Source organism: Trichomycterus rosablanca, chromosome 11 (assembly GCF_030014385.1).
Source record: "Trichomycterus rosablanca isolate fTriRos1 chromosome 11, fTriRos1.hap1, whole genome shotgun sequence".
NCBI lineage: Eukaryota > Metazoa > Chordata > Actinopteri > Siluriformes > Trichomycteridae > Trichomycterus > Trichomycterus rosablanca.
The window spans coordinates 15,506,274-15,533,488 of record NC_085998.1 but is presented as its reverse complement, the minus strand read 5'-3'; the positions used below and the strand labels follow the sequence as shown (position 1 = coordinate 15,533,488).

Here is a 27,215-nt window from a genome sequence, read left to right as displayed (position 1 = left end):
CACAGAGAGAGACACACACAGAGAGAAAGACAGACAGACAAAAACAGATGGACAGACAGAGAGAAACAGAGAGACAGACAGAGAGAGAAATAGACAAACAGGCAGAGACAGACAGAGACACAGAGAGAGAGAGACACAGACAGACAGAGAGAAACAGAGAGACAGGCAGAGAGACAGAGAGAGAAACAGACAAACAGACAGACAGACAGACAGAAAAAACAGACAGAGATACACACACAGAGAAAGACAGACAGGCAGAGAGACAGAGAGAGAAATAGACAAACAGGCAGACAGACAGAGAGAGACACACAGAGAGAGACACACACAGAGAAAGACAGACGGACAGAAACAGACGGACAGACAGAGAGAAACGGAGAGACAGAGAGAGAAATAGACAAACAGACAGAGACAGACAGACAAATAGATAAAACAGACAGACAGGCAGATACAGGCAGTCAGAGAGAGAGACAGACATACAGAGAGACATACTGATACAAAAAGACAGACAGAGAGAAAGAAACAGAAAGACAGAGACACAGACAGAGAGACAGACAGACACAGCATACATGCATCAAAATGAATGTATGTAGCACACACACACACACACACAGTAAAGCTGACCCTTATGTGTTGTATAGGTGAGCATGAATAGACTGTGTTGAATGGGACTGATGTGTAGACTGATACAGATGCTGTATCTGTTCAGGCTGCTGTTTCTTACACTGACAAATGTTTTACATTTCTTAAGGTTGTTTCATTTAGATTTGTTCAAAGTAAACACGTTTTTTTCAGCCATATTTTGATATTGATTTTTCCTTTTCATATTTTACCACATCAAACGGATGGCACTGTTATTTATAAATATGATCCAGCATAGGTAAATAGTAAATAGACAGTAAAATTGACGCATCCTTTACTTTTCAATGTTGAATTACTTAAACATTTATATGGAATGTGTAGCTTCTTGAGCAGAATAACCCAGTGAAAGAAAGGCAAAGACGCAGATTTATAGGAAAGAACAGAGAAATGTACCTCAGTCCTCAAGGCCAGGGGTGGAAGAGTCACAGTCACAGGTGAAGAAACTTTCTGGAAGACCTGGTACAGAAGAAAAGTGTAATATAACATATAGATATAGATATAGATATTGAACCTTTACAGAATGCTATGTGTCATCATTAACAGGTTTTCATTTTAATTGGCTGTTAATGAAATTTTACTAGATGATATTTAAATATATTTAATTAATGAATGGGTTCATAATTTTTTGCATTGATGGCTACGTTATAAACACCGATCAGCCATAACAATAAAACCACCTCCTTGTTTCTACACACATTGTCAATTTTATCGGCTTCACTTACCATATAGAAGCACTTTGTACATCTACAGTTACTTACTGTAGTCCATCTGTTTCTCTCCATGCTTTGTTAGCCCCCTTTCATGCTGTTCTTTAATGGTCAGGACTCTCACAGGACCACTACAAAGTAGTATTATTTGGGAAGTGGGTCATTCTCAGCACTGCAGTGACACTGACATGGTGGTGGTGTGTTAGTGTGTGTTGTGCTGGTATGAGTGGATAAGACACAGCAGCTCTGCTGGAGGAGTTTTTACACACCTCACTGTCACTGCTGGACTGAGAATAGTCCACCAACCAAAAATATCCAGCCAACAGCGCTCCGTGGGCAACGTCCTGTGACCACTCATGAAGGTCTAGAAGATGACCAGCTCAAACAGCAGCAATAGATGAGTGATCATCTCTGACTTTACATCTACAAGGTGGACCAACTAGTTAGGAGTGTCTAATAGAGTGGACAGTGAGTGGACACGGTATTTAAAAACTCCGGCAGCGCTGCTGTGTCAGTGCTGAGAATGATCCACCACCCAAATAATACCTGCTCTGTGGTGGTCCTAGGAGAGTCCTGACCATTGAGGAACAGCTTGAAAGGGGGTTAACAAAGCATGCAGAGAAACACATGTAGAAGTATAAAACCAGAAATTTACTTTGATAGAAGTGACTTAGAATATTATTTGAGTAAAACTATTGAAGTATATGATGTTTAATGCACTTAAGTATCAAAAGTAATTTTCTACAATTAAATGCACTTAAGTATTTAAAGTAGTAAAAGTAAATGCTTTTAAAACTTGTACTTGTATGCTTTATACACCACTGTAAATACTAATTTGTAAAATCTGCCAGACAGTCCTGATGAACCTTTGTTGTTGACAATTAGTTGATTTTAATTATCCATACTCATATTCATACATATTCATTTACTCAACATGTGTTGAAGCTTAAATCTGCATTCAGCATTTACGTATCTAAAGAGAACAAGCTGCGTTGACCTTAAAAAATTAGGTGAAGTCTAAAAACAACCAGTTAAATAAGTTAGGACAATAAGTAAAAAGTCAGTTAAAGCTGTATTTTTGCCCTTGTGCTCACAGTCTTAGAATCTACTATTAGATGCCACCTACAGTTCATGCCAACAAACTATTTGGGAAACGAACCACAAACTAAAGCTCTTGGAATTTTTCTGGACATTACTGGAACTGTATTCTATGTGAGGATGAGACAAAGATAGAGCTTTTGGGGAAAAAATGAACTCTGTTGGTTTGGCATAAAAAAGTGTGGTTATACAGAAAAGAAATACCATTAAGTATGATAAAGCATCTGGGATTTTTTAGGGTGTTTTAAGGTTTATTTTTCCAAACGTTCTGGGAATCTTGTTATGGACTGCATAGTATACTAGTATCCAGTCTGGCTTCAAGGCAGCGCATTCTACGGAAACAGCACTTGTAGCTGTTACTGAGAAGCTTCATGCAGCCAAAGCAGCCAAACTTTCATCGGTCCTCATTCTTCTTGACCTCTCTGCAGCCTTCGACACAGTGAATCACAGCATTCTCCTGACCACTCTCTCCAACCTTGGAGTAACAGGTTCAGCATGGCAATGGATGGCCTCCTACTTGGAAGGGCGCTCCTACCAAGTGTCATGGAGGGGATCCATAACTCCCCCATGCACTCTCTCAACCGGTGTTCCTCAGGGCTCTGTACTTGGCCCACTTCTTTTCTCTATCTACACCCGCTCTCTGGGTAAGGTCATAGCCTCCCATGGCTTCTCCTACCACTCCTATGCAGATGACACTCAGCTTGTTCTGTCATTTCCTCCTTCAGACACGCAAGTCTCAGCTCGCATCTCAGCATGTCTGCGAGATATCTCACAATGGATGTCAGCTCATCATCTGAAACTTAAACCCAGCAAGACAGAGATGTTGCTCATTCCCGGAGATCAGTCTCCAACCCAGGACCTTCTCATTTCTCTTGATGACTCCCAGATCAGACCATCTGATAAGGTAAGAAGCCTTGGTATTGTCCTGGATAACCAGCTGACCTTCTCTCCTTACATAGACAAGATCGTGCCGGTTCCTCCTGTACAATATCAGGAAGATTCGACCATTTCTCTCCAGGGAAGCTACCCAGATTCTGGTCCAATCACTTGTAATCTCACGGTTGGACTACTGCAACTCCCTCCTGGCAGGAACTCCCATGTCCACTATTAAACCCTTGCAGCTCATTCAAAATGCAGCTGCCCGTCTGGTTTTTAACCAGCCCAAACACTGCCACATCACCCCACTGCTGCGTTCTCTTCACTGGCTTCCTGTAGCTGCACGCATTCAGTTTAAAACACTGATGCTCGCCTACAAAGCCAAAAATGGACCAGCCCCAAGCTACCTTCGTGGTCTAATCAAACCCCGCTCTGTACCACGCAACCTCCGAGCCACTAGTCTCGCTCGACTTGAGCCTCCACCCAGGACTAAAGGAAGACAAGCATCAAGGCTCTTCTCTGTTCTAGCACCCAAGTGGTGGAATGAACTTCCTCTGTCTGTCCGAACATCTGAGTCTCTTGCTGTCTTTAAAAAACGATTAAAAACCCACCTTTTTACTAAACACTTAAGCTGACCTATACCTATTTACTAAAAAATTTTTCCCATTTCATTAATAAAAAAAAGAAAAAAAAAGAAAAAAACACTTTGGTTCTAACAGGTTTCAGCAGATTCGTGTTCTTTGACTGTTGTTTACTAAAACTTGAGAAATGAAATGTTTACTATGGAAGCACTTCTGTAAGTCTGCTAAATGCAGAAAATGTAAATGTAAAATGTATACTAGAAGATGACATGGTAAGCTCCTCCAGCAGGACAGTGATCCAAAGTATATGTACATATTTACACATAACACTTTGATAAGCACAAATTTAAGTTTTTGAGACGTCCATCTAAGTCCCTGCAATACATTTCATTTAAAAGCTGTGTGTGCCAAAGAGAATGATTTGTAAAAGAGGATCTAGAAGCTATTGAGGAGTCCTATCAGATTATTTGTTGTGGGTTCTTTAATCCAATCAAACTTTCCAGGAGAACAATCTGCTGTTATGTTAGCAAACTGAGTTTGCACGAAGGACTGACCATGACTAAGGAAATAAAGGGTTTAATTCTGGCTTAACTGGCAGGGGGATGAAGTGAGCATCAGGTTGCTTCTATACTTAAAATAAGGTCAAACAAGGTCAGACAGCAGACATTAAGAAATAAAAAAGATACAGACTAGTAGAGGGCAAAAAAGACTCATTCGAGTGTCACTCAACAACCGTAGGATGAAATCAAAATTTATGGAAAGTGCAACCCTATACCAAGACTTAAACCTAACTGAAATAATGCCCCAAGTTGAAGCCCCACACCAGCAAATTTGTGTTAAGACACAACTGCAGGATGTTTTGCAATTTACAACAATATTGTGGCTAAAGAGTCTTAATCTAATTAACCAATGGCCAAAATAATGGAAACTAGAAAAAAAGGAACTCAAATAAAATCTGCAGCCTGAAGCGGAAACGTGTAAGAACAAATAGACAAGCTTGTTAGTCAAAGAAGAGGACACTGCACTCCTTGTGCTTACCCAGAAGGATGGTTGCCCCTTAGGGAGATAAAAGTACACTAACGCAGCTACCTTTGTCAGAAAAATCATGTGGCCATGTACTCACGTTATAGAGGCATTAATTATAAATCTCCAGCACAAAACCATACAAGAAAGTGTAAAAAAAAATCTGATATTATTCTAACTCTAATTTCCTTCCTGTCCTCTCTCTCTGCTATTGGCTGCTGATGTCTGATTCTACAGTATATTTTTTCCATATTTTATTAGTTTATTATTTTGGCCACTGATTACCTTTGCCACTTTTAGCATGTGACTCTTTTAGTGACAGTATTCTCCTGCATACTGGCTTCATCCTTCAAATCATCACGGTGCGGGGCTCTATCTTTTGCCACCGCAACAAGGCCAGGAGTGGCTGTTAGTGGCTCTAAGAGAAATGTGAAAAACTGGTGGCAATATGCCAAGACACATGGATGCTGTGATTAAAAATAAGGGTTACTCAATCGAATATAGATTTCTGATCTTTTCCTAAGTTAAAACATTAGTATTGTGTTCTTCAAAATAGAAATACATTTAATGGATGGATGGATCAATGGACAAACAGACAGACAGATAAATAAATACAGTCAGACAGATAGATAGATAAAGATAGGTAGACAGAAAGACAGACAGATAGAGAGACATTGCATATGTATATAGACACATATAAATACATATAAATAAGACAGACAGGCAGATAGGCAGATAGGCAGATAGATAGATAGATAGATAGATAGATAGATAGATAGATAGATAGATAGATAGATAGATAGATAGATAGATAGATAGATAGATAGATAGATAGATAGACAGACAGACAAACAGGCAGACACACTGTATATGTATATAGACAGATGAACAGACAGATAGATAAATACAGACAGATAGAGATAGACAGACAGACAGACACTGTATATGTATATAGACAGATAGATAGGCAGACTAGCCAAGTGTTCTTACAATGTCAAGACAGTCATGCAGTCTTATTGTCCGGGGGACATTTAGTCTCCATTAGAGGATAAACATGTGCTCTCTTTACACACACAGGAAATTTAGGTGGTCCTTATCCTCTCATATTGCTCTCAGGTCTCAATTAGATGCCTAATAGCTCAGATTAGAGTGTAAAGTACCTGCAAAGTAGTCTGAACACTTCATCATAGACATATGAGACGCGTCATACAGACTTACTCTGCAAGTGTCAAGTCAAACAACCTGACTGGTGCATGCTATATAATGTATGTTTAAATGATTTTATTTATTTGTTTTTATTTATTTTAACCCCTAAGGAGCAATTAAAACACTTTATTTTTGGCACTCTAGGAAAAATAAAATAAAAGTTAATTCATTTAATTAAATACTTTGTGAGTGAGTTGTAAAAATGCAAACCTGAACCTGTGATACTTAACATTTAGCCCAAAGAATACCAGGAACCATGATGCAAAAAAATCATTAATTTATCTTTAATAACACATGGGTACATGGTCAATGGTACAATTGTACTCTTAATGCAATAAATACATTTTCTTTATTTAACAGCGCTCCAGTATTTAGATTTAACTTTATTCCCAGCTTGTACGCTGTGTTTACAGGTAATGCAGAACTAACCAGTACCTTGAAATTTGCAAAACTGAGGGCAATTTGTATAATGCAATTTATTAAATATTTCTGTGTACTTGACTGGTTAAAAAATATTCATTAAATATAAAAAAAAAAAATGTAATAAATATAATTTATTTAAATATTTATTTATTTATTTATTTATTTGATACCACTACTTTACCTTAAGTAAAAAAAATCTATTTTGTCTTTCTCATTACTCAATTAGGGTCTATTTGTATTTTTTTATTTATTTATTATGTTGATACCACTACTTTAACTTAAGTAAAATAATCTATTCTGTCTTTCCCATTACTCAACTAGGGCCCATTTGTATTTTTTATTTATCTATTTATGTATTTATTTATTTTACTTTTCTGGGCTAAAACTTGAACACCGTTTGAAGCAGATATGTTGATCACATTTACTTCCATTAACACCAATGTCCTTGAGAGTGGTTGGGTCTGACTCTGATAATGAGACGTACAGTACACTCTGGGGTAATTTTAAACGGCAGAGAGTGAACCCTAAGTGAAGGCGCAGTGGAGTGTATGAATATAATACTTATTCCCCAGTCGATCTGACCTCGTACGGAGCCGCTCACTCTCTCGATGAAGCAAATATTTGCTTGGCACAGTGTCACAACATTCATTCATTCATTTAAATTCAAGCAGACTAAGTAACTACTTTAATGTCAACATTAAGTCACTATATATTTATTTAATTAATTTACTTACCTATGAATTTTTGTAAGATATTATCAATACAAAGAAAAATTCTTTACTATCAGAATCAGAATCACAATCAGAATCAGAATGTATTCTGAGTAGCCTAATAACCGGCTGCATTCCTTTTTGAAGCAAAATGTGCAACTTAACACATAAGTCAATTCCTGTTTTTTAATGCTTTAACTGCATGTTTAAGTTCTCACTACAGATTATCTTTTAGGTTCAAAAAGGCCTTAAAGACCTTAAAGAATAAATTATTATTTATTTATTTATTTATTGTTTCATGGGTTCTTGCTTATTATATTTGCTGTATTTACCTGTATAGTCCAACTTATAATCCAAATATTTTAGATTCAGTTCACAAACAGATGACCTTAAATCCTTGTCAAGAATGTTCTAATAGAAAGAAAAAAAAGGGTTACTCTTTCACAAAACCATGTTCATTTTTATTTAAACCAGTGTGTATTTTTTAACATTCTATATGTTTTCTATATTTTATCCAAGGCTTATATAAGTTTAGCCAAGCCCTGTGGTGGACTGGCGACCTGTCTGGGGTGTCTTTTAAAAGACATTTTGGCACCGAGGAGACCAAGTGATTTAGTGTTTCAGCTTTTATTTTGTCCCTTTCTTCCTGCAAACACATCTTAAGATGTGCAACAGTACAGGTTCATCGTTGTCGCAATTTTTGTTTTAAACTTCTCCACACATTCTCTATAGGGGACAGGTCAGGACTGCAGGCAGGCCAGTCCAGTACCCGTACCCTCTTCTTCCGCAGCCATGCCTTTGTAATGTGTGCAGCATGTGGTTTTGCATTGCCTTGTTGAAAAATACATGGACGTCCCTGGAAAAGATGATGTCTTGAAGGCAGCATGTGTTGCTCTAAGATCTCAATGTACTTTTTGTCTGTGGGATAGTCTTAGTATTTAGTATTGTAATTTCCCTGTTAATATGTATAATTAATCCCTTATAATAACGTGTATCTCTCTTGTTTTCATTTCATATTCTCTAGATTGTAGGGTATATTTTACTATATTTTCTTTTAGTTTTCATGTTCTTAATTGCTTATCTCTCTTGTTTTAATTTCATATTCTCTAAATTGTAGGGTATATTTTACTATATTTTCTTTTAGTTTTCATGTTCTTAATTGCTTATCTCTCTTGTTTTAATTTCATATTCTCTAAATTGTAGGGTATATTTTACTATATTTTCTTTTAGTTTTTCATGTTCTTAATTTTTCGTCTCTCTTGTTTTAATTTCATATTCCCTAAATTGTAGGGTATATTTTACTATATTTTCTTTTAGTTTTTCATGTTCTTAATTTTGTATCTCTCTTGTTTGAATTTCATGTTCTCTTAATTGTAACGAAATGTTTGCAAGAAGTCTTTCTGAGGTTCTAGATCTTAGGACTGTTTTAATGCTTTTAATTAATTTTTTTTCCTTATGTAAAGCACTTTGAATTGCCAATGTGTATTAAAGGTGCTATACAAATAAACTTGCCTTGCCTTGCCTTAACAAATGAAATGAAGTTAAACAGACAAAACATGAAAGATCTCAGGTTCAAACTGTCTGCAATCAAATATAGGTCAAAGTAAATGTAAGGAAAACTATATATACATGTATACATACAATGCAGTAACAGTCTATAACGCCAGACGACTACGGCAGAGTTTTCAGCGGTGCTATTAACAGTCAATACAGACATGATTGGCTATGTCTAAGAAAGGCAAATGGCCTTAGCCCTGTGATGGACTGACACACTTAAAATGTAAATGTAGTTCTAGTATAAATCTTATTTATTTTTGTTGGAATGGATATGTTTAATCAGGTGTATTGATTTTAAATTCTTCAACATTATAACTGTGTTAAAGTTGATTTACTTCAAGAATCATGCCAGCCAATCAGAAACTACGACATATCAGAATGCACATCATGTCATCCAACCCTAATGACACGTGCTGTCACGAATGAACACACGGGTTTGCGGTTCATCTATTCTTGTTTCTAAAGCCTGAAAAATATTCTGAAACTTGTAGCAGATAAAAAATGCCCACGCTTTCACGAAAACACGAACAAGGGGACAGCATTTATTTCTTCATCTCACATGTACACATGTGAACACACCCACACACCACACCCGTGTCCAGGCATTGTGGAAAAACCCCGTAAAGCATGACACATCCAGTTTCAGAGTGTGTACATCATTTTCCAAGTTCTTTCCTCCACACCTCACTCATGATTCTTGAAAATCTTACCTCATCTTACCTTGGTTTTGCCCCTTTTTTTCCTTATTCGTAGGATAGCGGGTTTGCCTGTGCATGCGCGCTAAAAGGCCGGTGTGTGTTTATGCGCGGGTTATAAATGGCAGCACGGCCCTTGTGCAAACACGGGCTCTTTAGCCAGAGGACAGATTAGGGACGCGACGTTAGCGCCTCGCTGCAACACCGCTCAGCAAACAAGCAGCATAAGGCCATTAACGAGTCCAGACGAGATTTACACACAGTGTGAAGCTGCAGTATTCGTACTACACTGACAGAGCATCCAAGTGGACTAAATCAAGCCGGGAAAGGAAACGTTCTCAATATTTCCATACACTGGAATGTTAGAATAAGTACGCTGTGCAGACACGTTATTGTATCTGTGTCTAATATTCTAATTTTAAATGATGTATAATTTTAACACATATTAATACATCATTAATAGATTTAATAGATGAATAGATTACATAATCTTTTTTTAATGCATCAACATAAAATTTGCCTTTTACATTAAGAGCAAATTATTATTATTATTTTTATTTTCTATTTTATTTATGCGTTTTTCTCCTATTTTCTCCCAATTTAGTGTAGTCAATCTGTCTTCCGCTGCTGGGGGATCCCTGAATGCAGTCGAGGTTGATATATTGCTGCTTACACCTCCTGCGACCCATGTGCAGCCCTTAGTGGAACCCTTTTCCACCCATGCACTCTGCACAGGCGCCCCTCTATCTGCTAATCAGGGTCCTTACACAGCATTTGAAAACCCCACCCAAATAGTCCGGTCAAATAGGCACTGCCAATTATGCCCCCTAGATGGCGCCCAGATGACCGGTGGTAACGCCGAGTTTTGAACTGAGGAGTTCAGAATCTCTGCACTGGTGTGCTAGTGGAATATCCCGCTGTGCCACCTGGGTGCCGAACAAATTATTTTAACTGATTTTGATTTTGCGGAATGGTGGCTCGGTGGGTAGCACTGTCGCCTCGCAGCAAGAAGGTCCTGGGTTCAGTTTCCAGATGGAGCAGTCTGGGACCTTTCTGTGTGGAGTTTGCATGTTCTTCCCGTGTCTCCGGTTTCCTAACACAGTCCAAAGACATGCAGGCAGGTTAATTAGAGCTACTAAAATTGCCCCTAGGTGTGTGTGTGTGTGTGAGAGAGAATCTGTGTGTGTCTGTGTGTTTGCCCTGTGATGACTGGCAACCTGTCCAGGGTGTTTCCTATCCTTCTTCCAGTGAATCGAACAAAAAGGAGGTAAAACAAACAATGAATGAATGAATGAGTGAATTATTTTATTTTCCCACATCATGCAGCGCAACTATACTGTGACTATACAAGGCAAACAATTAAGAGTTAAGGGCCTTGCTCAGGAGCCCAGCAGTGGCAACCTTGCAAATATGGGACCTGAATGAGTGACTCTCAGATCACTAGTCTAGTACCAGAACCACTAAGCTACCACAACCAATTGGCATTTATGCCATTTAGCAGAAGCTTTTATCCAAAGCAGCTTACAACTGTGACTATACAAAGCAAACAGTTAAGTGTTAAGGGCCTTGCTCAGGGGCCTAACAGCGCCAACCTGGCAGTGGTGGTGTTTGAACCAGAAGCTTTCTGAATGCTAGTTCAGAACCTTATCCACTAAGCTACCACTGTCCATATATTAAATTCGCATTCATTCATTCATTGTCTGTTTTACCACCACTTTATCCTGGTCAGGGTCGTGGTGGGTGCAACTCATGGAGCGAAAGGTAAAAACCACCCTGGATACACACACACACACACACACACAAACACACACACACACACACACACACACACACCTAGGAAAATTTAGTATCTCCAGTTAGCCTGACTGCTTGTCTTTGGGCTCTGGGAGGAAACCGGAGCACCCGGAGGAAACCCACACAAACATGGGGAGAACATTTAAACTCCACACAGAAAGGACCCAGATTGCTCCACCTGGGAATCGAACCCAGGACCTTCTTGCTGTGAGCCAATGTGTTGCCCATATATTAAATTCTTCATTATTAGATGTACATTTTATAAACATTACAATATTTATATATAGTTACTAAAAAAAATATCCATGCACCCCCACATGACAAAAAACAATGTCTATAATCAAGCAAGCTTTATGTTGCCTTGGGTAACAAGCTGCTGTGTAAAAGATTGTGTGTGTGTGTGTGTGTGTGTGTGTATACAGTACATATTTACTGTATGACTAAAGGTGATTACGAACTGGATAGACACACACACACACACACACACACACATACACACACACACACACACACACTGCAAGTGGAGTGTATCTTATGGGACTACCAACTGGGACTGTTCTACCAACACTTTGTCCTGAACTACATTTTATCCTTCCTTGTTTTTCTCAGAGGGCAGCATAGTGGCAGAACGGGCAGCGTGAGCATGACATAGCCCCATTGTTCTGAAAACCACTGGGTTCTGGGTTTAAACCTGGCCTCTAGTCAAGGTCTTTAAGCAGTTTGGCATGTTGTCCTTGTTTCGTTTGGCATCCACTTTTCTGAGAAAGCACTCCAATAGATTTTGAAGTGCATCTGTGAGAGTTTGTGCCAATTTAGCTTAAAATAAAATGAAAGTATTTGTGAGGTCAGGTGTCGATGTTGGACACGTAGGCCTGGCTCACAATGAATGCTCCAATTTATCCCAGAGGTTTTCAGTGGGGTGGAGGTCAAGGCTCTGGAGCAAACTCGTCCAAGCACGTATTTATGGACCAGTGGGCATAGGAAGAGAATGGACCGGGTACAGACTTAACAATTTATTTACTTACACACACCAGGGTCATTAATAGCTAATAATTGTTTCCAATTTAGCACATTGACCAAAAGCCAGGTTAGGTTTGAACCCAGGTTCTTAGAACAACAGGGCTATGCTAAACTCACACTGCACACTGTGCCGCTATGCTGCCCTCTGAGAAAAACAATAAAGGATAAAATGATAAAATAAGGATAACAAAACAGGGAAATGTTGGTAGAACATCAGCCTCTTAAGATACACTCCTCCTGCAATGTGTGTGTGTGTGTGTGTGTGTGTGCGTGGGTGTGTGTGTGTGTGTGTGTGTGTGTGTGTGTGTGTGTGAGTGTGTGTGCAGGACTGGTGCAGGAAATGAACGTGGTCTCCCTGGAGGAAACGGATCATTGTAATGACTCTGAGTCCTGTTCCTGCACTGACCTCCCTGCATCCTCTCTGCAAATCTCACACACTCACTCACACACACACACACACACACACATACACACACACACACACACACACACACTGCTCAAACCACAAGAATTCCTGTCACAACTGGATGCCCATAATGCACAGCTTTATGCACATCGATATACACATTTCTCCCCTCTGATTACTTCCTGTGAGGAGTTTTGCATGTTCTTCATCTATCTGCATGAATATTCTTTATGCAGATGGTGGATCGGCTGCTATTAATTCTCCCTGGTTGTAAGCGAGTAAGTGGTTGTGTGAGTGTGTGTTGCTCCGATGTAAACTGGCACCTCTTCAGGGTGTATCCTAAGCGACTTACAGTACTGTGATAGTATAATGTCTAAGCAATTGAGGGTTAAGGACCTTGCTGAACGGCCCAACTGTTGCAATCTGGCAGAAGTGGGGCTTGAACCAGTGACCTTTTGATTACCAGTCCAGTACCTTAACCACTAGGCTACAACCCTCTGTTCATTTGTTTGTTTTACCACCTCTATATCCTATTCACCAGACCAAAGACAGGAAACACCCCAGACAGGTTGCCAGTCAATCACAGGGCACACACGCACACACACACACACACTGTTAGGACAAAATCTAGTAGCTCCATTGGCCTGACTGCATGTCTTTGGACTCGTAGGAGGAAACTCATGGAGACACAGGGAGAACATGCCAACTCCAATAATAATCATGAAGTTATTACGATATATAAATAATTCATTTATTCATTCATTCATTATCTGATTTACTACTGCTTTATCGTGGTCAGGGTAGCTGTGGGCTGGAAACACACCGAACAGGTCGCCAGTCCACTACAGGGCAAACACACACACACACACACACACTCTCTCTCTTTTTAGGACAATATCTAGACACAGGGAGAACATGTAAATTCCAATAATAACACCCCAGACAGGTTGCCAGACCATCACAGGGCAAACACACACACATGCACACACACACTCTCTCTCTCTTAGGACAAAATCCAGTAGCTCCACTGGCTTGACTGCATGTCTTTGGACTTGTAGGAGGAAACCCACACAGACATGAAGAGAACATGCAAATTCCAATAATAAATATGATGTTAATATATGTGTATATATATATATATATATATATAAATTATTCCTTAATCAATTAGTTAATTCATTATCTGATTCACCACAGCTTTATCCTGTTATCCTGGTCAGGGTCACTGTGGGTCAATAATAAATTCCAATTCCAATAATAACTATGATGTTAATATATATATATATTATTCCTTCATCAATTAGTTAATTCATTATCTGATTCACCACAGCTTTATCCTGGTCAGGCTCACCGTGGGTCTGATTCACAGGGCGTAAGGTAGGAAACACCCCGGACAGGTCCCCAATCCATCACAGGGCACACACACACACACACTTATACCTAGGGTGAATTTTAGTATCAATAATTGATTTGACTCCATGTTTTTAAACAGGACAAAACCCACACAGACACACGGAGAGCATGCAAACTGCAATAACTGCAGTAATCATAATGTTAATATGATACATAAATCATGCGTAATAATAATTAAATTATCATTTTTAATTGTAGTTCATATTCAGTCGTATACTTCATTCTGTATTTTGGACATTCTGATTAAAAACTGAGTAAACAATATCTCAGCTGTCATGTGTATGGTACCAGGGTTCTATAAACACACTCTGTATTCGTAAAAAACAACACTTCACTGCTGGTATAGCCAGTTACACAGCACTGCTGGTATAGCCAGTTACACAGCAAACGGTGAGGGAAAAAAGCCAAATCCTTGTTCTTTATTTGAGCACTGCATGATCTCTGATTTAAAGTTTATTTTAACAGCACCTTTTACACTAAATCTGATGAATTAGAACAGCAATTTAACTTTAGCTTTTTATTCCTTCATGCAAACTCGGTACATACTGTAAATGCTGAAGTAGCATCCAAGTCAGAGAGAAGGTGGATGAGAGAGATTGTTATAAATAACATCGTTACATGCACGCATGCCGTCTCCAGACTTCAACCCTGCTGTGGAATCATGATTTATCTGTATTTTTGCAACGCAGAAAATTGTATCGTTTGGTGATTAATCATCAGAAAAATTCATTCAGAGTCTTGGAATTATCATGCACCTCCGTGCTATCAGACTAGATCAAAGATGTACAGCGTAGAGTCCAAACTGAAGTACAGAAATATGCATGTGTGTGTGTGTGTGTGTATGTATATAACATTGTAGGGGACCAAATCTACTGGGATGGGGAGGTTTTCTAAAACATACCTGGCATATCACCAATTGATTGAAACAAAGCAAATCCATTTCAGATCAGTATATTGAGGGGGAGGGGGGGCATTTTGAGCTTATCTGAATGTTGACTTGACATGCCCTCCCTCCCCATATTTTAACTTTTTTTACCTATTCCGGATAGGCTAGAGGGCGCTCGGGTGGCGTAGCGTAACAAAAACCCATCACGGCTAAGAATCAGGTTTAGGATTCAGACCTGCTGACCGGGCGCCTACACAGACATTGCTGTCTATGAATGAAGATGGTTGATGAAAATGAATAGACTGGTTTGTTTAAACCTAGTGTGTTTAACCCTGGGTGGCACGATAGCTCGGTGGGTAGCACTGTCGCCTCACAGCAAGAAGGTCCTTTCTGTGCGGAGTTTGCATGTTCTCCCTGTGTCTGTGTGGGTTTCCTCAAGGAGCTCCGGTTTCCTCCCACAGCCCAAAAACATACAGTCATGTTAATTGGAGACACTGAATTGCCCTATAGGTTAATGGGTGTGTGTGTCTGCCCTGCAATGGACTGGTGCCCCGTCCAGGGTGTTACTGTGTGCCTTGCGCCCATTGAAAAGCTGGGATAGCCTCCAGCACCCCCTGCGACCCTAATTGGATAAGCGGTTAAGAAAGTGAGTGAGTGAGTGAGTGTTTAACCCTAATAGTGATTGTGGCCTTATGTAAAACAACCTGCAATAGGTGCTAATAATGAAGTAAGCAGTAATACCTAATACTGTTTTATAAAAGCTATTTGGCCAAAAGTATACGTTCACTCGATCATAAGCTTTTTGAACATCCACTTCCAATATCATGAGAATTAATATATGGCCCCCCAGCGCTGTTGAAAAGACTTTCCACAAAAGTCTATTTGATGTTGAGTGTATCTTTTGGACTTGTGCCCAGTGAGTCAGAAAAGCTTTTGTGAGGTCAGGCACTAATGCTGGATGAAAAGGCCTGGCATACAATCAATGTTCCGATTCATTCCAAACTTTTCAATGAAGAGATCAGGGCTCTGTGCATGAGTTTCTCTGCACACCAAACATTTGCACCCATACATGTGATGCATATGATTATTTTATATAATTTATTTTATACACCTGTTAGCAATGGGTGTGACTAAAACACCCGAAATCAGTCATTACTTTTGGTTTTATAGTTTGCAGCTCTCTGAAAATACATAGTTTGAGTTCATTGGAGACAAACACAGATAACAGGAGTGTCTGCTCCAATCTAGCGCATCCAAATTGCTTTATGCATATTTTATGTTTCACTTAAACTCACTTTGCATATATTTGCGATCGTATTTTTTCCTGTTTGATATTTTTAAATCAAACATTTTAATGAGCTACAATAATCTAATGTGTTACGATCCCATCTGCTCCAGTCATGAATAACAATTTAGCTTTTCATACCATGTGTTCAAATTGTTCATGTCAATTGATATTTACAGTATATAAATGAAAAAGTCGCATCCAAGTAAAAGACAAATAGCATAAACAGAGTGCCATAGCATTGTTATATCCTGACCTCTTCATCTCCTGGCCTCGGCCCTACTGTGAAATCATGGTTAATCATTTTATGCACATGTAATCATTGAAATAAAAGAATTCTGCTTTATTCTACTAATATTTTTCATGCAGAAATAGATTCTGTATTACATTATGTCTGTATTCATATCAGAGCCTTCACCTCCCTACCCCATTTAGTTTTCCCAGAACATCTGTATTAGGTAAGCTGTGTGTGTTTAATTATTTTCATTAACTGAATATACACAGACTTACACACACACTGGATTGCATGGATATACTGTACACTTACACACAAGATTTGCTGATCAGTTAGACTTGCACAAACACAAATGCATGCAAACACAAGCCAGAGGTGAAAGTAAAGCAGAATGAGCTTAATTTAAAGGCTCAGCAGTGTAAACAACATAACTTTTACTATTAGGGAAGTTCACACTGCTGAGAAAGATTTGGCCTGAATTAAATGAGGGTGCAGATATAGGATGCCCTTCCTGACGTAACCCTTCTATTTTTTTTTATCTGAGCTTTGGACTGGTACTGAGACCTTCCAATGGCTAGGCTGTTTTGACCATCATCCCCCTTCGGACATTAGCCAAACATGTCCGTATATGTCCATCTGGCTGACATTACAGCGAGATTCGAACCCCATGATCACCAGGTTGTAGCAGTGATGGGCCAGTGCGTTTTACTGCCGAGCCACCCGAGAAGTAAAATGCACGGAATTGGAGTCAAAAGCAGGTGAAAAATAACACAGTAATAATTAAACTAGTGACGAACACCATTGCAACCAAAACCCACAAGCGATGGGAAAAATGAGCACAACCATCACATTTAATTTTATATATATATATACAGGGGTTGGACAATGAAACTGAAACACCTGTCATTTTAGTGTGGGAGGTTTCATGGCTAAATTGGACCAGTCTGGTGGCCAATCTTCATTAATTGCACATTGCACCAGTAAGAGCAGAGTGTGAAGGTTCAATTAGCAGGGTAAGAGCACAGTTTTGCTCAAAATATTGTGGCAGAATTAAATGTGCACCTCAACTCTCCTGTTTCCACCAGAACTGTCCGTCGGGAGCTCCACAGGGTCAATATACACGGCCGGGCTGCTATAGCCAAACCTTTGGTCACTCGTGCCAATGCCAAACGTTGGTTTCAATGGTGCAAGGAGAGCAAATCTTGGGCTGTGGACAATGTGAAACATGTATTGTTCTCTGATGAGTCCACCTTTACTGTTTTCTCCACATCCGGGAGAGTTACAGTGTGGAGAAGCCCCAAAGAAGCGTACCACCCAGACTGTTGCATGCCCAGAGTGAAGCATGGGGGTGGATCAGTGATGGTTTGGGTTGCCATATCATGGCATTCCCTTGGCCCAATACTTGTGCTAGATGGGCGCATCACTGCCAAGGACTACCGAACCATTCTGGAGGACCATGTGCATCCAATGGTTCAAACATTGTATCCTGAAGGCGGTGCCGTGTATCAGGATGACAATGCACCAATACACACAGCAAGACTGGTGAAAGATTGGTTTGATGAACATGAAAGTGAAGTTGAACATCTCCCATGGCCTGCACAGTCACCAGATCTAAATATTATTGAGCCACTTTGGGGTGTTTTGGAGAAGCGAGTCAGGAAACGTTTTCCTCCACCAGCATCACGTAGTGACCTGGCCACTATCCTGCAAGAAGAATGGCTTAAAATCCCTCTGACCACTGTGCAGGACTTGTATATGTCATTTCCAAGACGAATTGACGCTGTATTGGCCGCAAATACATACTAATGAATTATTGTGGTCTAAAACCAGGTGTTTCAGTTTCATTGTCCAACCCCTGTATATACATATACCATTATTTATATATACAGTATATACACACACACACACACACACACACACACACACATCTATATATATACAGGGGTTGGACAAAATAACTGAAACACCTGGTTTTAGACCACAATAATGTATTAGTATGGTGTAGGGCCTCCTTTTGGGGCCAATACAGCGTCAATTCGTCTTGGAAATGACATATACAAGTCCTGCACAGTGGTCAGAGGGATTTTAAGCCATTCTTCTTGCAGGATAGTGGCCAGGTCACTACGTGATGCTGGTGGAGGAAAACGTTTCTCCAAAACACCCCAAAGTGGCTCAATAATATTTAGATCTGGTGACTGTGCAGGCCATGGGACTTCACTTTCATGTTCATCAAACCAATCTTTCACCAGTCTTGCTGTGTGTATTGGTGCATTGTCATCCTGATACACGGCACCGCCATTGGATGCACATGGTCCTCCAGAATGGTTCGGTAGTCCTTGGCAGTGACGCGCCCATCTAGCACAAGTATTGGGCCAAGGGAATGCCATGATATGGCAGCCCAAACCATCACTGATCCACCCCCATGCTTCACTCTGTGCATGCAACAGTCTGGGTGGTACGCTTCTTTGGGGCTTCTCCACACTGTAACTCTCCCGGATGTGGGGAAAACAGTAAAGGTGGACTCATCAGAGAACAATACATGTTTCACATTGTCCACAGCCCAAGATTTGCGCTCCTTGTACCATTGAAACCGACGTTTGGCATTGGCACGAGTGACCAAAGGTTTGGCTATAGCAGCCCGGCCGTGTATATCGACCCTGTGGAGCTCCCGACGGACAGTTCTGGTGGAAACAGGAGAGTCGAGGTGCACATTTAATTCTGCCGTGATTTGGGCAGCCGTGGTTTTATGTTTTTTGGATACAATCCGGGTTAGCACCCGAACATCCCTTTCAGACAGCTTCCTCTTGCGTCCACAGTTAATCCTGTTGGATGTGGTTTGTCCTTCTTGGTGGTATGCTGACATTACCCTGGATACCGTGGCTCTTGATACATCACAAAGACTTGCTGTCTTGGTCTCAGATGCGCCAGCAAGACGTGCACCAACAATTTGTCCTCTTTTGAACTCTGGTATGTCACCCATAATGTTGTGTGCATTGCAATATTTTGAGCAAAACTGTGCTCTTACCCTGCTAATTGAACCTTCACACTCTGCTCTTACTGGTGCAATGTGCAATTAATGAAGATTGGCCACCAGACTGGTCCAATTTAGCCATGAAACCTACCACACTAAAATGACAGGTGTTTCAGTTATTTTGTCCAACACCTGTATATATATATATATATATATATACTGTATATATATATATATATCATAATTTATAATATTCAAATAAAAAGATAATAATAATTTAAAAAACACATTAAATGTGAGGGATGTCAACTGAAAATAGCAGCCAATATTTTGCCATAACTGTATGCCAAGTAAAAAAGAAGTAATAATAAAAAAAAGCTTGCTTACAAACAAATAACAATGAAAAAAAAAAAATTCTGTAATTTACAAACAAATAAAGAAGGGAACTGAAAAGTGTGTGATTTGATTAATATATTAATATATAATTCTGCACCAATTGATTTCCGACCTCTTAAAGTACTTGTTTGACATTAAAGCAAAACAGTCCTTTACGGCGGCATAATGCAAAAGCTTCAAGCAAAAGTCTATTACTGTAAGAGATACAATGCCCAAATTACTATATATTTCCTGGACTGCATTGTCAATAATTAAACTTGCAGAGCTCTGATATGAGAATTGTATATAAACCTACGTCTACATTAGAATGGTGCATTTCAACTGTCATCACTTTATTTATATTTTCTGTAAATTGACAATATTGTGATAATAAGTTATCAAAATATATATTAAATATATTTTAAATGTTTTAGTTCCTAACACAGTTATAAAACGTTCAACTAGTGCAGCCGAGTCAATAAACCAAAACAACCGATGATCCTCCAGAAGACGTTTCAATTCTAATAAGAACAAAACAAATCAGTTTTTTAAATGATTAAATGATTAAAAAAGAAGAATTGCAATTTTTCAATTTGTCAAATATGTAAACCTCTGGCATTCATATATTATCAAAACTGAAAAACAGCAAAATAATATGAAGCAGTACAAGCCCACTCAATACTACACTCTCAGAAATGGAAATACTTAATATATTTGCCTTTCACTGGGGCAGTACCGTCAAGGGTATGACTAAACAAGCACATATAAGTCATAGAGATTACGACGTTACATTATGAATGTTAAATACACTTAAGATACTTTACATGTGCTTTTATCATGCAAAGATATACATTTCAAATGTAGATTAGATTCTCTTGACTGGGTACCACTCCAGTATTAAGTAGTTACATTTCAGTACTTCAGATTTTAATAGTGAACTGCAGTCGTTGGCGTGTTTGCTTTGCTTTCTCTTTGCCCGTATATAAATGCCGCAGGAAGCTCTAAAATATAGTAATGTGTGGTTTATAAGGTTTAGACAATCAGAGCATACTGTCATCCTTCCAAACATTTTAAATCCTACATAGGAAACCCAATTATTGCTGTTATAAAATGGACTAGTGGTTACTGATTTGATTAAATGTGCTAATCTATTTAAAAACCCCAAAATCAAGTTATCAACTGATATGTGTAGAACTTTCTAGAAAGCAGCTTTACAAAAAAAACCTGAACCCCAAAACCTTGAATGGACAAACTTAGAGGAAAAGTGGCAGAGAAAAAAAACATTAACATTATACTAAAAATGACTAAATAACCCTTATTCCTTTTTAAGCAGCCTTAGTTGTATTTGGATCAATTATAATTATAATAGATAAATAGTTCATTAATGTGTAGAGACAAAAAATAAATGAAAAAAGAAATTATAGAGATTTTACATGTTTACTCTATTGTTTCTCTACATTAAAGGAATGCGTGTGGTGTCGGCTGACAGTTTTCCTATTTAACTCGATCATAAATATCATACATTTAAATATTATTTATGAAACATTTAAACTATTAGTGAAAAAGCCGATCCCTAAATCCCTTGAATAAAAAAGCTAAAAAAAGAGTAGTGAGTCAAAATTTTCTTCATTAATAAGTTTAAATAATCAGCTGCTTTAAGTATTAGTGGATTGAAAACAGCCAGAACTCATAGATATTGGCGCATAGTTTTGTTTCCTTTACTCACTGACTCTGCGGTTATTCATACATAGATACTAAAATCTTGGAGCTCTTAAAATGATTACGAAATTTCTAACAGTAACTTTCTAACAGTCCGCCAGGCTGCTCTGTCCTAAAGCGGGTCGTGCGGGCAGCACAAACACCTTTGTGAATAGTAATAACAGGCCTAAGGAACAGAAATGTGAACTGCAATGCCAGGTGCCAGGTTTGGAATGCCTGCATAAGGGTACTCAGTGTGTTATGAAGTTTAAATAAGTTAAGGTACACTACCTATAAAACATATAAGACATGCTGTTAAGGGTACCATCCCAGTAATAAGATAAGGTACTTCTAATTTTGAGACGACATGATATCTGCATTAGTTTGTCCATATTTTACACTGTTTAAGCTCCTACAATGATCTTCTAACATAGATTAGAGGCAGATCATCATTTTGAATCCTGAATGTACATGAAATGACTGCTTTAAAATGAAGTAGCTTTTATTTTGTCTATTAAATGTTATGTAAGTAGCTAAACTGAATAAATGTACTAATCAGACCTGAACAGATCTTTTTTTTTTAAGCATTTTTTTAAGAGTTCGCTGATACACTAGATATATAAAAAAAAACTCCTCCATACTGGTTATGCAGCTCCAAACAGGAGCATTCTAATATATTGGAGCTCTTAAAATGATAACAAAATTTCTAACAGCAACTTTCTAACAGTCCGCCGGACAGTTCTAACTATCCTAAAGCGGGTTGTGCGGGCAGCCCAAATGCCTTTGTAAATAGTAATAACAGGCCTAAGGAACAGAAATGTGAACTGCAGTGCCAGGTGTCAGGTGCCAGGTTTGGAACGCCTGCATAAGGGTACTCAGTGTGTTATGAAGCTTAAATAAGTTAAGGTACACTATCTATAAAACATATAAGACATGCTGTTAAGGGTACCATCCCAGTAATAAGATAAGGTGCTTCTATTTTTAAGACTGTACTGATGCGGATGACATGATGTCTACATTAGTTTGTCCTTATTTTGCACTGTTTAACCTACAATGATCTTCTAACATAAATTGGTGGCAAATCATCCCTTAAAATCCTATACGTAAATGAAATAACTGCTTTAAAATGAAGTAGCTTTTATTTTGTCTATTAAATGTTAAAAGACTGTAAGTTATGTAAGTAGCTAAACTAAATAAACGTACTAATCAGACCTGAGCAGATCTTTTTAAGCCTATCTGTTTGCTGATACACCAGATTTAAAGGATAAACTCTTCCATACTGGTTATGCAGCTCCAAACAAAGTTTTCAATTAAGAATCCAGAGGACACAAGATTTTATGAAGCCTGAATTGCATTTTTTATTATTGCATATCATATAATCGTATGAAATGAAAGTAAGCACATATGAACATCACTTATGGTTAGTGAGTGAAATCATTTTGCACAGCAAAATATATATGAAAAGAATTTAATTAACATACTTAAAAAATTTCCATTGATGGTATATCCCATTTTATACAAGCAGGGTGTCAATCCCTGACTATCAAACAATGTCCAGACATTATTGATTATTATATTATTGCCTCGTAAATAATGAATTCATTTACAAAAACAAAAAAGGGGAAAAAATAAACTTAAAAGGAACTAGTCCTGCTCAACAATGTAACTAAGACAAGATCGGATTTACAAACTCTCCAGCCATTCCACATATATGTATTTAACTTTAAATTAGCGTTCTGGTAATTCTCCTGGTGTGATATGCTGTGTGATTAGGCTACATTATAGTGCAACTCGGTCCAGTTTTGAATTGAGGAGAGTGCATAATAATTATAATAATAATAACAATAATAATAATAATAATAATAATAATTCACCATTACCCACACTGACTTTTAATACTTTGGTTTGAGAGTGTAGTCAGTGCTAGGTTTAAAAAGGGGCTACATCAGTCAAACTGCTCTTTTCATGGCAAGCACATGCTGGAAATAATAAAATAGAATAAAAAATAAGCTTGAGTTCTGCATCATAACAATCCTGCTGTATAATACACATTGTGTAGGTCCTTCCAGAACACCTTAACACTACTATCAGGAAAAAGATTAGTGCATAAGGCATGAACCTTAACTTTTATACCAGCCTCTGTAATCCGTAATCAACCTTTAGCACAGCTTTCACCCTTCAGCACACACATTCATGATAACACTGTTCTTAGATTACGCACCCAGCGCTTTATTACACAGCTATTACAAAGCAATAAGTCTGGAGTCTAATAAGAACTCCTAACAGTTTCGGGTACTAGTTTTTAGACTCCTTAGTTTTTTGTTTGTTTGTTTGTTTTTGCAAGAATGAGGTCCTTGTCCCCGAAATATTGCTTCCACTTGGCCAACTCTCAACAGGAATGGGTTCAGTGCATGGACTGCATGGATGGCCGCGCAGGTCAATGCGGTTGAAATAGCGTGGGGAGAAAGAGGGATGGTGCAAGGATGTCCGTTCACTTTTTTGCACGTATTCCAAAAAAGTGACTCAGGAAAAGAGTATGGATGCCATGCTGGAGTTATCCAAGTAAAAAAGTTCTCAAGCAAAAAGAAAGAAAAACCGTACATGTCCAGCATGCAGGCGATAACATATTGTCTCTTTTTTTATATGCAATGTCTTTAGGCAATGTCTCTCTTTCTATATACGTGTTCTTCTAAGTTCTGTGGTTAAACACAAAAAGGCGAACGGGACACATGAGATGAGAATGTGGCGACGGCTGGGGCTCTGATCCTCCAAGGTTGGCAAAAAAGAAAAAGTAAAAAAAGAAACACTGTAATGGAGGTTGTTTGGGGTAAGCGTTTCATTCTGGTTGTGAAAAACCCCCACATCGCTCAGAGGTCGATGGACAATGGTAATGTGTGCACATCTGGATGCATGCATACGCACGTATACAAAGTATCAAAATAAAACTGGGAGAAAAAATTCGAGAAGACACCACAAGTTGGGTGTACACTGAACAGCGGAAAATAACAGATGGACAGCTTGTTAAGTTTCAAACTCCGAGTCGAAACGAAGGCAACTTTTTAGTTTTTGATTGGAAGTTATCAAAGTGTGCAGTTAACAGCCTGTTCAAAAAGAGACAAGAAAGAAAATGAGGAGGAATCCCGAAGTATAACAGATGGGCAGCTTTTCATGGTTTGGATCTAAGAAGCTGCAGACGAACGGGAAAATGAATAAAACGGAAATGACATAGAAAAATATAAATAAATAAATAAAAGTCTATTTTAATTCGAAAGTTTAAAAAAGTTGAAATAGCAGTCATTAAGCAAAAATCTAGTATATAGAGTAAAAATAGTTTTTGACATGCTTTGAGGTGCATGTCAAAAACTATACACAAGTGCAGAAAAAAGGAGAAAAGAGAATATGATGATTTAGAAAGTTCTTATTTAAATAATATATAAAAATGTATTTAAATGTACATGGCAGTCTCAAAAAAAGTTATTTTATTTAGAGTCCGGAAGTAAAAAAAATAAAAAAATTCAGGTTTCAGGTTTCAGAGTAGAAACTCAGACAAGAGAAAATAAATTGAGAATTAGAAGTATTAGAATGCAAAAGGGCAGCTTTTTAATAATAGTAATAATAATAATAATAATAATAATAATATTAATAATAATAATAATAATGAGGCTGCACAAATTAAGATAAGATTTAAAAAATCAGATCATGTGAGTTTGACTACAAAAAAAATAGTTTCTGAGTAGAGACCCATAGGAAAAAAGCTGCTTGTTTATTGACAAGTTAGAACTCGTCAATTTATACATCTAGGAATATACTTTCAAAAAATATATATTATTAAATAGGAGCTTATTCTTGTAAAGAAAAAAATAGGAAAAAATAAATGTAGAAGCTGTACACAGCTAGAAAACAAACAAAGTTTGAAATGTGTAGGATGAATGTAGGTGGGTTTCAGAACAGAAGCACACAAGGGGAAAGACAGACTGCTTTTCAAGAAGTTTTAAACTTATCAGGCTGCACACTACACATTAAAAAAAAAGGCCACTGAAAATTTTAGGTTTTTTTTTTTAAGTATCAAAAGTTCAAATGGAAGCTTATTATTGGAAATAAAAACTTTGAAACATAAGAAGCTGCACATCCAGAACAAAAATATTAATAAAAATAGTTTTATGTGCACAGACCAAATTGCATTGGCGCTATTCTGCTGGCGGGTTTGCTCGGCTGTATGCTGTTATGGCACTCACATGAAAAACTCTGGGGAAGACGGGTTGTTGTCGCTGCTCGAACCGTTCTCGCGGAATCCGCTGCCCACCAGCTTCTCGTACTTCTCCTTGTAGGCGTCGCGCTCGCGCATCAGGCGCGCGATCTCCTGCTTCAAATGCTCGACCTGCTGCAGCAGATGCGTCTTCTCGCCCTCGAGCACGTGGCGCTGCTGCACGCGCTTGTAGCGGCACGATTGCGCGTAGCCGCGGTTCTTCAGCGTGCGCCGCTTCTGCTTCAGCCGGATCACATCTTCCTTACCGACGCCTCGGAGCTGCCGGTTCAGCTCGCGCACAGACATGCTGACCAGTTGGTCGTCCGAGAAGCGGTCGTCCGCGTGCCCGTGACCGTGCACGTGCTGACTCTGGTTCTGACTCTGGTGTTGGTGCTGATGGTGATGGTGATGATTGGTGCTCACGCTGGACGGCACGCCGGATGGATGCCCGGAGCTGCTGTGATGATGGTGGTGATGGTGGTGGTGAGGCGCGTTCTGTGCGGCCGCTGCCGCGATCACGGCGGACACCACGGCGGCCGCGGGTCCGACCTCGTCTGTAGGGCTGGACGCTTGGAACTGCTGCGAGCGCGCGTAGTTATCGAAGGCGTGCAGCTGGTGCGCGCTGCTGATCAGCGCCTCCATTGCGTCGTCGGTGCCAAACGCGAGCGCTTCGGGGTTGATCGGTTGCTGCTGCTGCTGCTGATGTTGCTGCTGCTGTTGCTGCTGTTGTTGTTGTTGCTGTTGCGCGTAGCCCCCCATCCAGTAAAAGTCATCCAAGTGTGCTTTGGGTTCTCCTCCTGATCCAGGACTCGGGGCTGAGAAGCTTGGTGAAGGTGGCACCGAGCTGCAAGGCGTGCTCATCGGTGTAGAAGACAAGGATCCTCCAGCGAGCAGACGCCCACACTGGGCCAAGCCGAGGCGCTCGCTTTCCGCAGGCTCCTTCTTCACCTCAAACTTCATCAGATCGAAGTCGTTGACGTACTCCATGGCGAGGGGACTAGTTGGCAGCTCGGTGGAACTCAGTGCCAGCTCGGATGCCATGCGCTTTCCCGAAACGCTCTTCCACAGCGGCTGGAGAGCTGCTGTCAACGCGCTTTGAGCCTGCACCGACTGAGCCAGCTTGATTTCTTTAAAGAAGAATTTAAATAACAAAAGAATGCGCAAAAAAAAAAAGTCTCTTCAACCCACTTAGCTCAACTTCTACTCCGATCGCTTAATTTCCAACTTGGCATGCGTCCCGCACCCTCAACGCTTTCTCCTCAGCAAGTTTGATTTCGGACATGCAGCACTTTTGCGCATCGTGACTATTACGTGCGCAGTCGGTCGGGAGCGATCGCAAGCAATGCGGACGGAGCAGAAATCGGTGGTGAA

At 39.3% G+C, this 27,215-nt stretch overlaps 1 protein-coding gene across 2 annotated transcripts; it reads right to left on the bottom strand.

Annotated features, from left to right (window-relative positions):
• Nucleotides 1-1,036: 1,036 nt before the first annotated feature.
• Nucleotides 1,037-26,977, bottom strand: mafa (MAF bZIP transcription factor a). Of its 2 annotated transcripts, none has more exons than XM_063004475.1 (2): nt 25,834-26,977; nt 1,037-1,095 (listed from the first exon to the last, which is right to left on the bottom strand). In XM_063004475.1, the coding sequence occupies exons 1-2, from the start codon at nt 26,883-26,885 to the stop codon at nt 1,068-1,070; spliced, it is 1,080 nt and encodes a 359-aa protein (XP_062860545.1). In that variant the 5' UTR covers nt 26,886-26,977; the 3' UTR covers nt 1,037-1,067. The 2 variants fall into 2 exon arrangements, with proteins under 2 accessions (XP_062860545.1, XP_062860546.1); XM_063004476.1 differs by lacking the exon at nt 1,037-1,095 and having other exon boundaries at nt 25,830-26,534; nt 26,592-26,977.
• Between the last annotated feature and the right edge of the window lie 238 nt (nt 26,978-27,215).